The sequence below is a fragment of the Nicotiana attenuata genome, unplaced genomic scaffold, assembly GCF_001879085.1.
Source record: "Nicotiana attenuata strain UT unplaced genomic scaffold, NIATTr2, whole genome shotgun sequence".
Classification (NCBI taxonomy): Eukaryota; Viridiplantae; Streptophyta; class Magnoliopsida; order Solanales; family Solanaceae; genus Nicotiana; species Nicotiana attenuata.
Genome location: NW_017670534.1, coordinates 124,498 through 138,878, shown reverse-complemented (window position 1 = coordinate 138,878; position 14,381 = coordinate 124,498). Strand labels below are relative to the sequence as shown.

At 35.5% G+C, this 14,381-nt stretch overlaps 1 protein-coding gene and 1 non-coding gene across 2 annotated transcripts; both read right to left on the bottom strand.

Moving 5' to 3' along the window:
- Positions 1 to 6,510: 6,510 nt before the first annotated feature.
- On the bottom strand, positions 6,511 to 6,582 carry TRNAE-UUC. Its single transcript has one exon. It is a non-coding gene; the product is annotated as a tRNA-Glu (tRNA).
- A 1,317-nt stretch (positions 6,583 to 7,899) lies between these two features.
- Positions 7,900 to 13,716, bottom strand: LOC109240650 (la-related protein 1C-like). The gene is made up of 6 exons (XM_019407316.1): positions 12,956 to 13,716; positions 12,244 to 12,814; positions 11,986 to 12,136; positions 11,749 to 11,839; positions 9,268 to 9,354; positions 7,900 to 8,651 (listed from the first exon to the last, which is right to left on the bottom strand). Exons 1-6 carry the CDS (start codon positions 13,463 to 13,465, stop codon positions 8,364 to 8,366), a joined length of 1,698 nt encoding a protein of 565 aa, XP_019262861.1. The 5' UTR covers positions 13,466 to 13,716; the 3' UTR covers positions 7,900 to 8,363.
- Between the last annotated feature and the right edge of the window lie 665 nt (positions 13,717 to 14,381).

Genomic DNA, 14,381 nt, shown 5'->3' with positions numbered 1-14,381 from the left:
GTAGTGCAGAGAAAAGTAGAGGGAGAGAATTCTTATTGATTTGGGATGAATTACAATGGAATATAACCCTCTATTTATAGGGAGAGAGTGACTTAGCCACCAAGTAATAAACCTTAGAATCTCTTTAAATATAGACATTCACCATAAATAGAACTCTATTTATAACAAAAGTCGTATAAAGCACAAGAAGTACTTTAGCTTCCTTTACTTTAATTTGGTGGGTCAATAACAATTAAACAAACTTGAGTGCTCCATGTGAATCATTAGAGTTTCAAGGCGACACTCATTTTAAGCAGTTGGTCATCAATTTTCTTACATTACTCGTATTTCATAGTAATAGTTAGCCTTGTGGGAAACTATGATGTTTTTACGCGTTTGTTATGTACCCAATACAATAGGATGGTTCTACAAGGCGGAGGCAAGATTTGAAATTTAAAGGTTCGAAATTCTAGTACTTTTACATTATTGGTTTCTAATTTAATAAATTATATATATTATTAAATAGTCGGAGGTCTAGTACGGAAATAGTTCTTTATGTCTTTTAAGTAAGGGTAAGGGGTAAGGCTGCACACACACTACCCTATCCACGACCCACGTATGAGAATTAAGCGTTGGGTTTATTGTTGTTGTATTACAAATAAATTATTTTAANTAGCATTCAGCTGTATGAATCTAGGCTAATCATGTTGCTCCATTACAGCCTCTCGCAGAAATGCAGGGTAAGGTTGCGTGTACAATAGACCCTTATGGTCCGGTTCTTCTCCGGACTCCGCGCATAGCGAGAGCTTAGTGCTTGACATTTTTGAAGAAGACAACATGTAAGCCGCCATAAGTTGCCGATTGAGAGACGTTTTAATATTGAGAATAAGAATAGTGAGAGAACGAAAAAGGTAAATATATAAATAATAATGTGGGCCTGTATTAGTTGTTAGGATATAAATAAGGCAAAAAAAAAAAAAATAGCGACCCTATCCATATAAGGAAGCAATTCATTAAAAATTATTTTATTTTTCTATATATCACAACAATCCTCACATTAAAGTTATTGTACTTTCATACCAAAAATTCTTTTTAAATTTAAAAGTACACATATTTTTTTAATAATACATGTATAATACATCTTTAAGAAAAAAACAGAGCCCCCAAAAAGTTGGGCCCCAAGCTATTGGTTTACTGGCCTTATAGTCGAGCCACTCATATACACCGGGTTGCCCTTTCATGTTGCTCCATGTTGGCTCGATATATTCTGTATTGTGAGGATTCAACATAATTAACTGAGCTATTAGCTTACGTTGATTCTTCATTTATGTTCGAGTTTGGGATCGGCAACATGAGCAAAATCACACAGGTAGAGCTGTTATTAGCAAGACATATAGATCAAAACTAGCTAAAGCCTATAGGCAGCAGTAACTTACATTTGAAATATATTTTTTTTAAGTGATAATTACTATGTCATGACTACCTTTTAGCAAAAACTTGTGATTATTAATTAGCAGGAACTTATGGATAAAAAATAATGGCAAGAAGAAAAGAAGAAACTTAAAAGTTGTTATAAAATAATAAAAGAAGAAGAAGTGTAGTGCAGAGAAAAGTAGAGGGAGAGAATTCTTATTGATTTGGGATGAATTACAATGGAATATAATCCTCTATTTATAGGGAGAGAGTGACTTAGCCACCAAGTAATAAACCCTAGAATCTCTCTAAATATAGACATTCACCATAAATAGAACTCTATTTATAACACTCCCCCTTGAATGTCTATTCAACAGATAATGTGCCTCGTTAAAACCTTAACTAAAAGAAAACCCAATGGGAAAAAAATTCTAGAAAAGGAAAAAGAGTACACATATCTAATAATACGCCTTTTGGTTGCCTCGTTAAAAATCTTGCAAAGAAAACCCAGTGGGACAAAACCTTGTAAGGAAAAAAGAGTACAACGCGTATTAACTCCCCCTGATGAGAGCATCAATTCACATCCTTAAGCATTTGCATTCCAATCTTGTGCACCATCTTCAAAAGATCTTTGGTAGAGATTTGATGAACAAATCAGCCATATTAACTTGAATGAATATATTGCACCTTGAAATCATCATTCTTGATAGAGATGTAATGTCTTCATATAATGTCGTGGAATGACTTTTCAATATTTCCATAGAGGTATTCTCGCTATCACGTTATCATGCTTATAGTTATAGCAAGATACATATGTGCACAAATTGCATTTAGGATATGGTACTTCAGGACCAAGAATTGTATATGCTTTAAGCGATCTAAATTCTTCAAGGATTGACATATAAGTTAAGTCATATAAGTCATATAATAGACTTTAATTAGATGCATATCAAGTTTTCATGTCATGCTAGAAAAATAAGATATCGAAAACTGATTGCACATATCATTGGCTTCATACTTTCAAGTGTTTGAACTACATGTTCAAAACTACATGTCTTTCATATGAAACCAATTCTATTCGAATTGTTTCTTCAGACTTAAGATCCTCATATATATATTTAGCGCTATCATAGATGTCGTCGACAAACATTTTATATCAGTTTCAATATTTTTTCATAAAGACATAACATAGAGATCTCTTCAGTCATATTTTCAGGTACCTAAATCTCTCTTGAGATTTTATGAAGTGTTATGTCATGTGATCTTCTAGATCACTTGCCTCCTTTATTATGATCATTTTGATCATTTGCTCATCTTCTTTATCAAGAAGTTTATTGAAACCGATTTGTCTATATGCTTTAAGCGTACTATAGACTTTGTCCTTCTAGGACTTATTCTAATAGGAGCATTTGCACTGAGAATATAGTTACTTTCTTTGGGTCAGCAAATGCGTCTGGCATGCTTTGCAATATATTTCAGATGAATTATCTTTTTATGAACTTCAAGTTCATATTATCTTATTCGAGGATCTATATGAACAAATGATAATTCATTCCACGTAACTTTTTCTCAACTGTTTATCATGTCTCCCCCTCATGTTAGAAAAACTAACCTGTTTCCTCAACTTTGAGAACACATCTTTGTGCATTATGGTGTTAATCAAAATATACACCGCACATCAATTATAATAAGATGAAATTATTTGGTTCCTGACCCTGAACCACTTGTGAGGGGAGAAAATAATATACTTTCGTATATAACGTATATCAAACTGATATACAAAACTTTGTTCTCATAAGCAATTGTTTAGCTATCAAGTAGAGGCACTCAATAAATCATTTTGCTAAACCAGATGTGATGTAAACCAACTTATCAAGATGAACTTCTTGAATAGAAAATTTGGAATATGCTCAAATTAAATTATTGAGCAAGTTACCTCGCAAAACACCGGATTGCGGGTTAATAATAATCTCACATGTAACCATCTCATAGATGCATCTTATGTGGTATACATGGCAGGTGAATGGGCCCATATTCACCTTTGATATTTTCAACATTCATGGGATTCAATCCCAATTTTAGTTGGTCAATTAATTAATGAGAACAAGCAATATAGGAGAATTGGTAAAGAACTTTCTACTTCTTTAATATTTACCCATGTGAATTCTCTTTTATTTTTGCACATCATACTTAAATTAACATGGCTAAACCAATTATGCCAACTGAATAAATTATCAATATTGATAAACTTCAGGTTTACACCATGATGTGTGCAATTATCAATAAACTCCAAGTTTATTATGATATGGGTTTTTATATCAATAAATTTCTACTTTATTGTGGCATTCTTTTATTTGTGTAGTACAAACTGGAGAATAAAGCGGGTAACTTTTCACATATATGTTACCCCGCTACAAGTTGTAGTATTAGTTCCTTTATTTATAGTCTCAATATAACCAACCGCTTTCGCGTATACTTTGGAAACTGAATAAGTTTCTTTGAGACTTACTACAACACAATACCTTATTGGTAATCAATTGTGTTTCTCTAAAATAGTATAATTGGCTCTTGCAGAGTTCTCAATTAATTTTGTAGTATCACAAATTCATCAACATCCATATGGTGAATATCTCTTTCAAGGAGAAAGTATATCATTATGGTCATGGTCAAAATTATATGCAAGATATGTTTCTTGCATTATTGTTGTCCTTTAATAATCACATTGCCAAAATATTTTGGCGTACAATAGGTACGTGACCAATAACTTCATGCCATAATAATGACATTATTTTCTTATATCATCTCAAAGCTCCTTCTAGAGGTGAGTGTGGTATATTCACTACCACTAGCACGTTCATATTCTTTGAAGAATGAATATGTATTCATAAATCAGATATTGTCACATTCACATCATGAATGGACCATAATCATCTATATGTGCTTTATAAAATCTCATGTCAAATCGATGACAAATATTACTTTCACAGAGTGAAGGATTATTTTGAGAATCCTTATTATTCTCATTATCACAATAATGACGATTATAATTTCGTCTAATGCCACGTCCACATCCATTGATACCTTCACGGTAATAATTTTGTCTTCTTTCAGACTTATCACATACTGCTATCACATTCTCTTAAGGGAATGAGAATGAAGCAAATTCAATGGGACGGGTTTTCACTTCTTGTTCTCATAATCATACATGACTTTGATAATGGCAAGACATAGAAATTTTACCACTTCAGGTGGTTATAATTTCTTACTAACTCCATTAGAGTTATCATCAAAATTTATCGTCTTTGCTTGTATTTAAAATCAACTTATAGAATGTCAAGAATTTAAACGAGAAAAATAAAGTAAAATACTTACCTTAAATCCAGAATTTAATCATGAAGGAAGTTAATGGAACAATTGACAATCATTATGCTCAATCCCAAAGCTTCTACTCAATTGGTTAGAGTCTCGTGCTGATAACGTGTTATGAAATAATAAAAGAAGAAGAAGAGTAGTGCAGAGAAAAGTAGAGGGAGAGAATTCTTATTGATTTGGGATGAATTACAATGGAATATAACCCTCTATTTATAGGGAGAGAGTGACTTAGCCACCAAGTAATAAACCTTAGAATCTCTTTAAATATAGACATTCACCATAAATAGAACTCTATTTATAACAAAAGTCGTATAAAGCACAAGAAGTACTTTAGCTTCCTTTACTTTAATTTGGTGGGTCAATAACAATTAAACAAACTTGAGTGCTCCATGTGAATCATTAGAGTTTCAAGGCGACACTCATTTTAAGCAGTTGGTCATCAATTTTCTTACATTACTCGTATTTCATAGTAATAGTTAGCCTTGTGGGAAACTATGATGTTTTTACGCGTTTGTTATGTACCCAATACAATAGGATGGTTCTACAAGGCGGAGGCAAGATTTGAAATTTAAAGGTTCGAAATTCTAGTACTTTTACATTATTGGTTTCTAATTTAATAAATTATATATATTATTAAATAGTCGAGGGTCTATCGGAAATAGTCTTTATGCTTTTATAAGGTAGGGGTAAGGCTGCACACACACTACCCTATCCAGACCCACGTATGAGATTAAGCTGGGTTTATTGTTGTTGTATTCAATAAATATTTTAAGATAAGTACATGATTGGGATAAGTTATTGGATTTAGCCGACCCCGTAATCTAATCTCTAGCTCTGTCCCTGCTCACTCCTATATACCCAACTCGTGTTGTAAGAAAAAAAAAGAGTTCAGTGCACCATGTATCTCGTGTTCATGCAAGGTCCGGGGAAGGGCTGCACCCCAAGGGATGTGATGTAGATAGCTCACCTTAATGCAAATACTAGTGACTGCTTCCACGGCTCGAACCTGTAAATTATAGATCACACAAAAACAACTTTACTGTTGTTCTAAGGTTCCCTTCAAACACCTAGTGTTGTAGCGTATTGAAAATCATGTCCTATACAAGTAGTGCACGCCATAATACACTTTTTTCCATCATATTTTTTGTGGGAAATATGACAGAAACATAGACATGAGTATTCGACATCCCAAAAGTTAGGCAACAAACCCAAACAAAGAGCACTTTAACTGGGGGAGCAAAGGGAACACTTTCTAAAGACATGTACATTCAACATACAGATAAAGAAACATTGCAAAACAAATGAACACTTTCCAAAGACATGTACATTCAAGATAGTGTTTGATTAGCCTCTTTAATCAGTAAAGATAAAATGGCAGCCCCGTGCACTAAGCTCCCGCTATGCGTGTGTCCGGGGAAGGGCCGAACCACAAAGGGTCTATTGTACGCAGTCTTACTCTGCATTTCTACAAGAGGCTGTTTCCACGGCTCGAACTCGTGACTTCCTGATCACATGACAGCAACTTTACCAGTTACGCCAAGGCTTCCCTTCAAATGATAAAGATAATGGAGGATATTTCCTACAATGATAAACCCACCAATTGCTCATCGTACAATTATACAAATAGTACTATCAGTCTGTTGTCACATTTAGTTTGTATTTTGTAATTGAAGTTTATTCGTATTCCAATGGTTCTGCTTTTCGTTAGAAATATGTATAGCAAAAGAAGATTAAAAAGGGTAAAATTTCCGTTACCGGGAATCGAACCCGGGTCTCCTGGGTGAAAGCCAGATATCCTAACCGCTGGACGATAACGGATGCTTGTTGAATATTTCCTCACTGTTTTTTATTTATTGGCATTTTGTACATATTTTTTTCTTTACCTAGCTCGTTCAGTCGGTAATTTTCATATATTGATTTTCAATTCTTCAGTTTTGGTGAGGCGCCAAAAGTTTAATTACTAGTTCTAATCCTGTTGGATTTTGTGCAATTGGCTGTTCGGATTAGTGAACTGTATTGATGCATTTTACTATCCAAGGCCAAGTTTCCAATTTTTTAATAACTTTGTTTCCCTGTTTTTTTGTCACAAGCTGTACTTTTCTTCCTTGAGACCTATACAAGAATTTTGATGAGCGGGTGAAATGGAAAGGTTATTTTATCCTTAACTCGAGATTTCAGTTTGAGCCCTAGGGAGTAGGAATAGGATCCTCTCTGTCGGGGGATACCAAAACCCCATAGTGTATCTTTTACGGCGCAAATTCAAATTAGTCAAGTCTGATTTCCAACACCGAATGCCTTAACCGATATTTTTTTTATTATTATTATTGGATATCTGGACCCCTTTTGGGACAAAGGTAGTAGTATAAAGGGTCCTATCATAAAGCAACTTTTTAAACCATTATTAATTTTTCTTTGAAAAAGATTATTGAGCAGAGAGAGGCCACCTCCTATATAAAGGTCCTGAGATGCTTATGAACTTTTTGGATGATATTCTTAAAAGCAAAAACAGGTCCACAAACCCAAAGGTTCCTCAAATGTCATTATTATTTCTTCAACTCATTGTTATCACACTGTCTTGTTTCTTAAAGCAACAACCTTTATTCTTATTCTGAAAGTTGACTACCACAAAGTGTAACTCCCAATAATTAGATTGGTTCTGTAATTAGTCTCACTGCCTTCATGGGGTAGGCAGTAAATCGCATGTACCTTAATCATGCTCTACATATATCAGGTCCAAGGTTCAAAATTGTATGGGTAATATAGTAAAAAAATACTCCTTTCCTATCTAAAATATCTTAAATTTACCCTTTTATAACCCATAATCAAACGTACATGGATAAATTTCAACTTTATACCCATGTTAGTTTGACATGTAGAGTCACTCTACTCAAGCTGGAGCTCCAATAAAGTAGAAGGCAAAATACAAGACAACTAGCTAACGGGAAGGCAAGAATATCCCCGAAAAATATCGGAGAGAGCATTATTACTTAATATATTATGTATAGTAAAAGTGTAAATTTATAGCTTCTGCAGAAAAATTATGGTTACTTCGTCTCACCAGTAGCTTTAGGAAAAGTTAGCTGAAAATCTGTAGCATAGAATGATTTACGGTAAACAAACTATTGTAAGGTGCAATAAAATGAAACCATGTAAAAAATTAGAATAAAACAAAATAATGTAACAATCAATATGCCTAGATAAGTATAACAAAATCAGCAGAGCTCAATCGCCCTCTTTACCAGCCAAGAAATAAACTTTCTACATATTCAGAATCTTTCCTCTGAAATGGAGGTAAATTCCAACCAAAAAAAGTTCTCCTTAGGCTCAAAAACCAAAGTCACGAGCCAAACAACTCAAAAGTTTCAAGCCTATCAACTGTATATCCTTTTAATCTCCACTGTCGTTCCGCTCTCTATACCAGATAACTTACACATTAGTTTTTAACTCTTGCACTCACCTCAAAAACTGCAAAAATATGACTCCACCAGGGGCAGCAATGATGTATGTATAACCTTCCAAATACACCTTTAGTAATTGAATCAGTATGCAAGAAAGAGTCCGCCACTCATTGCAAAATACGCAAAATCAACACCATTGTTTCATGCGTGGCCGGAAGAGATTTCTTCAGCGCTGCCTTCTTGAGCCAGTGTTGATTGATTAGCCGATTCGTCTGATAAGACACCGACAGGCACATCCATTTGAGCATTGGTCGCTTCTGTAGCACCACTACTATTTGTAGTTGATTCGTTCAAAGAGACATTCTGCAAGGAAGTTGTTAGAGCACCATCTGTTGATGCAACAGGTGCTGAAGAACCTGAATCAGCTGCAAATGGGGAAGAAGTATGCGTCCATTTCCTCCAATCATCCCGTCTCCTTATCTTCTCATCCTGGAAATAAGAAATCCTATCAAGATTACTTCCAGTAACAGGTTAGAACACTGTCGATGCAGAAGGAGTTGAACAGTTGGTGCAGAACCAAAAATCAATGAGAATCTAGTGGTTCAAAATTATGTTGTATGAACCGCAGCACCCTTACAAAACATAACAACACGAGAAATAAGGTTATATTGAAGGAAAAGGACTTCAGGATTCTCGAGTCTCACATATCTTACCCTTTATCAACCGTCATAGATATGATTCTCTTAGTTCATGAAAAAGCTTTCAAAAGACAAGAATAAAATATTCCAGTTCTCTATGAATAATTACTAAAAAGATTGTCACCATCATCTTTTGGATAAGGAATATGACAACAGTCCTTGAACTCAGACAGGCAGTTCAATAACCAATAACTTTAGCAACCTTCATGCATACTTATATCTGGGGTCTAATGGTGGAAACAGGAGCAGGATAAACAGAGAGACTGCCGTATAAGATAAAATTCTCAACTGATGATACAACATGTTGAAAATACAGAGGCAGCAGTGCTATCTAATATTATCAAACTGCATTAAAAGCTTTTGAAGATAATATATCAAGGCAAGAGAAGTTTTAACTGATATATTACCTGCACTTCTACAAGCATTGAAGTCGCCAAACAATACGAAATAAACTGGATATTATCAAACTGGACTTTATCTGTCAAACTCTTAACCTGCAAAAGCAGACCATAGAGCAAAACCTTGATTCGTGTATGGGGCAATAACAATGCAAACATGAAGTATTACTATATTGTAAAAGCACATACCAGAGCACACAAAATACAGCAATCACAATACAAGTATGGTTTACACATGGGCATTTCCAGCAGCGGCGGAGCTAAGTTGGGGGAACTGAATCCCCTCAGTTGAAAAATTATACAGTGGAAATAGGGTAATAACGAATCTTTTGGGTTATCAAGTTGAATACCCTTGCTATAAGGAAAGTTTAGTGAAGTGGCAAAGGGAGTTTAGACATTGCTTTAGATCACAGGTTTAAATCCCACATGTGACATTCTAGTTTTCTTTTTTAAATCCCCATATCTGGCTCCGCCACTTATGTTTAGTACGTTTTTTTTCTTTCTGTATTTGCAAAATCATAGGAAGTAACTATAGCATTGCAATCCCTTCTCGTTATGGATGTGTCAGGCAAATAAATAGTCCAAGTAACATAGTACATAATGGCATTTGCAGATTACAGTAGATCAAATATGAAAAAGTCCCTCTATAAAAAAACAAAATTGCAAATCTCAAGGTAATAAAAAGGCATTTAGATCTTATCGTATTACCATCATCAATGGTTTAAGGATTTGTAAAACATATACTTCTTCTCACAGAAAAGAGGGATTTCATAATATAGCACTAGTATAAGAGATTACCCAAAACCTTATTTGAATAATTCCAATATTTAAAGATCCAACAAAAGTTGCAAAAATCCACATGGACAAAGGCCCAAATTCTTGACTTAGGTATATAAGCCTTTTTTGTAACAAAGTTTGGATAGACAAAATGCTCGGGGAAACGTTTTCGACAAGAACAGTTGAGATGCTAGGTCAGTGAAAATTTCAGAATTCAGAAAAAAGCTGCCAAAATATAAATTTGTATACGGATTTAAAATGGAGTAGAAAAGAAAAGCGAAACGACTTCCAGTTTTCTATCCTTGAGTTCCCGTAAGGGCACAAAAATAAAATAAAATGAACAAAGAAAGTCTGAAATGGAACTCTGATCTCCAGTTTTTCGCTTCGACAAAGTTTACTTCTGTCAACTGCAATAGCATCCACCAGCAAACAGAAACTATGCTAATAAACATCAAAAGTAAACCAACATGAAACAATTGACTAGAAGCTACAACCTATACGTAGAAAACAAAATATGAGACTGCATAGATGCTTTGGCAAGATATCACTCCCTTTAAGTGGAGAAAGAAACTTGTGTATTCGCTCACCAATCAGAGGAGCAAGAACATTTTAAAATGGGTTAGAAAAATTATGCATCTAGTAATTTCAATGGGTTAGAGAAATTAAGCATCTAGTAATTTCAGTTTTTCTTAATTTTTATGAAGTAGATTTCTTAGATGGCATCAAGCAGATGCAGAAATCACAAAAGAGATTATAAAGGAAAGATTAACTCAGCTCTAATACAAAAGAGATTAAGCTAGAAGCAGGGAGCTGCCAAAATCTAAAAAAATGATCAGAGTTATTTACAGGGGTATGCATCTAGTAATTTCAGTCATTGCATGCCCCACAAGTTATGCTCAAAGAAGAGGAGGACAAATGCACAAGAACATGCTAAAGCTTCCATTTTCCTGAAGGATATGGTTCAAAGTCAAAGCATTCATTTAGTAGGCAGCTACAACGTACATAAATCCACAATAAAACCGCTGGAGCAATGATCACAACACATTTGACAGAACACATGGCAACAATCCTAGAGTTGACGAGTAGTGACATTAATCCAAATGAAACATCTCTTATGTCATTGAGTCGACGAATTTTGTAAAAAAGTATTAATCAACTTATTGGACTAAGAAGATAATAACTGAAAGGACAATCCAGGAAGAACTAACATAGAGCGCCATGCTTGATGGAAACTGTAAAGTTTTCAGGTTCAAATGAGACCGTCAATAATGGCATGCAAGCCAAAAGCTCACAGAATCTTTGCAGATTAGATCTTGCAGGGGCATTTGATGGAATGAGAAATCAAACTTTCCCAGCATGAATCAGATGCATGCGTCATTGTAAAATGATTTGGCAAGGTCTTCCAAGTTCTTGCTGCTAGTATTACGCTTCCAAAAAATAATTAAAGAAAAAGAAAAACGACAAAGAAAGTTGAGCTGAATATCAAAGAGAATACAAGAAATGAAACTCACAGCCAGTTCATGGTTCTACGGTAAATCCTCACACACATCACGTCTTTAAGCAAACGAAAAGTGTGCCAATAACTTGAAAACAAGACATACATGGTCCTTCAGTTTATCAACATAGGAGAAATGACACTATCACATTATCACAGAGACAGGCAGCAATCAACCAGTATTATGTATGTATTTCAGAAATAGGGATATCACTTACTCGAGGAAATTCAGCAATTAGTTTAATAGGAACCCAGCCTTCCTCATCCATTTTTAACCTCAAAAAGTTATCTTTTACCAGGTTAGCATCACTGCAACCCCAAAAACAGAAAGGAACTTTGTCAGAAAATTGCCATGAAAGACCCCCATAAATTGAAAGAAATAAATTTATTTAAAAGAAAAACCGGCGAAGCAAAAAGAAAAGGGAAAGAATCACATTCTTAGCTTTGAAGATTACCTGAAGTAATATTCTATCTGATTAACCAAGGAGGGAGGTAAATTTGGATCCACTAAAGGGAAAGGTTGGGGTAGTGGTGGAGCTTGGTTGATAATTGGCACACTACTAAAGGACTCTGGACTAAATGGAACATAATAGAATTGACCCATATCTGAACCATCAAAAAAGAAAGAGTTGAGTCATATCTGAAAGGAAACAAAAACATAATCGGATACATATAGCAAAGTATATTACTAAAAAAGGGAGAAGCGGACTTACCATATCCCATTGGCACAGGAAAGGGTCTCAGAGAGGTGTGTGGAAGAAATGGACCAGAACCAGCAGGTGGGGGCCGCATGAACGCTGCATGAGGAGGACCAAACTGAGGAGGAGCCATATGAACGTCTCTCCGATCTTGATCACGCCTGCCCCCGTGATTATTATGATAAGATCCATCTCCACGGGGTCGTCCCCCAAAGTTACCACCCTTCCTGCCATAATTTCTATGGGGAGAATGATCACCTGCTGAATGCGGCTGAGACGGAAATCCTCCAACAGACCTTGGACCTCTTACATGAGGCTCGAGAACAGGTGGTGGAGGCGGTGGTATCAGATTCCCATAGGGGGGCATTCCAGGAAATGGTGGAGGCAATGGAGGTGGAGTTGGAGGCGGAAGCGGAGTTCTAATAAATCCTCCACCACCTGGACCACTACCAGCACCACCACTGCTGCTGCTACCTCCTCTGTGTTTCATTGATCTTTGTCTAACAGGGGTACTAGGGTTTGCATTTGAATTTGTGTTTGCATTACTATTAGCTTGTTTTTGAGGCAACTGAGATATTATTGGACCCTATTCACAAAAATAAATATACACACACAATTAATCACCCCACTTTTAATTCATTCAACATAAATACAAACGCTGTAATATTTTAACATCCAAAATTATGAAGATAAAGCTAAAAATTGAAACTTTAAGTTAATTAAAAACCTGAGAAAGAGAAGTGGATCCATCTGGAATTGGTTTTGATGAATCAGCAGATGATTTTGGGCCGGGCCGAGTGGACTCAGAGAGAGCGGGCCAAGAGAGGGGCCCACCCATAACAGTAACAGCCTCAACGACGCCATTTAAGGGTTTATTCCAAGCAGGCTTTTTCGGACGACCTACATTGCCGTCGTTACTACCAGAACTCTCTGGCAAAGCATCGGAAGTAGAGTTTTCCGGCGAAGACTTTTGGGCGGCCGAGCAATCATCCGATATAGAAATTTTCTCCGGCGAAACAACGGCAGCCGGCGGAAACGGTGAGGGCGAGCGAGGACTGGATACTGATGCTGCTTCAACCTCGCCGCCGCCGCCGCCGCGGACTACTTGTGCCCACGGTGCTTGTAAACTCCGTCGAGACTGTGGACTGCTGACGGTGGCTCCGGCGGCCGCACCATCAGCTTTGGCGACCGGTGAACTTGGTGTGTTATTTGCAGAAGAAGCCGGCGCCGTGGCCATTCAAAACCAAAAAATAAACAAAACAAAAACAATCAACAAAATCAAAAAGAGGTTAATTAAAATGTAGAAAAAAACAAGGATTAACAAGTAATAATTAGTTGTAAAATCCAAGGAGAGTGATGAGAAGAAACGAGGTTTTTAGGAAGCTCAGGTGAGAGAGAGAAAAGGCTGTAAATTTTAGGGTTTCAGTGATCACTATCTCTCTCTCTTTGTTTGTGTCCTATTCTGTTTTATTTTATTTTTTTACTTTCCTTTTTCTTCTCTATTTGGTAAACTCAATTGTAACGCAATGATCCGGAAATTACAAGAAAAGGCTTTTATGCTTCTTATAATTTTGCTATTTACTCGTATAGTGACAAGTTTGTCCTTGCAATTAATTTGAGAAACCCTAATAATCACATAGGAATATGGCAACAAATTGAGATTTTACTAATCGACTAGATAAATGCGTGTACGAACCCTACAAATTTTCAAAAAATCTAGAGTAGGAATACGAGATTTTATTGAATTCGTGTAGTACAGAATTAATTAAGCCCTAACAAGTACACATGACTTTTGCAGCAAATTGAGATTTTATTAATCGGCTAAATTAATACATATATGAATCTTAAAGAATCTCGAAGTTCCATAGTAGAAAAACGAGATTTTATTGGATTCGGGTAAGTATATGATTGATTAAGCCTTAACACGCGTGTATAATGTGGCTACATTAAAATTTTACTAATTGATTAGATAAATGCATGTACGAATCCTAAAAGATCTCAAATATCTAGAGTAAGAAATACTGGATTTTATTGAATTCATATAATATATAATTAATTAAAGCCCTGACAAGTACATATGATTTTTGCAACAAATTGAGATTTTACTAATCGACTAGATTAATGCATGTATGGATCTTAAAAAACCCCTCAAA

Coding starts and splice junctions, on each gene's coding strand:
- LOC109240650 (XM_019407316.1), bottom strand. CDS start 13,465: ATGGCCACGGCGCCGGCTTCTTCTGCAAATAACACACCAAGTTCACCG. Junction 12,815..12,955: donor GATCCACTTCTCTTTCTCAG/GTTTTTAATTAA, acceptor TTTTGTGAATAG/GGTCCAATAATATCTCAGTT. Junction 8,652..9,267: donor CAATGCTTGTAGAAGTGCAG/GTAATATATCAG, acceptor TCTTATTTCCAG/GATGAGAAGATAAGGAGACG.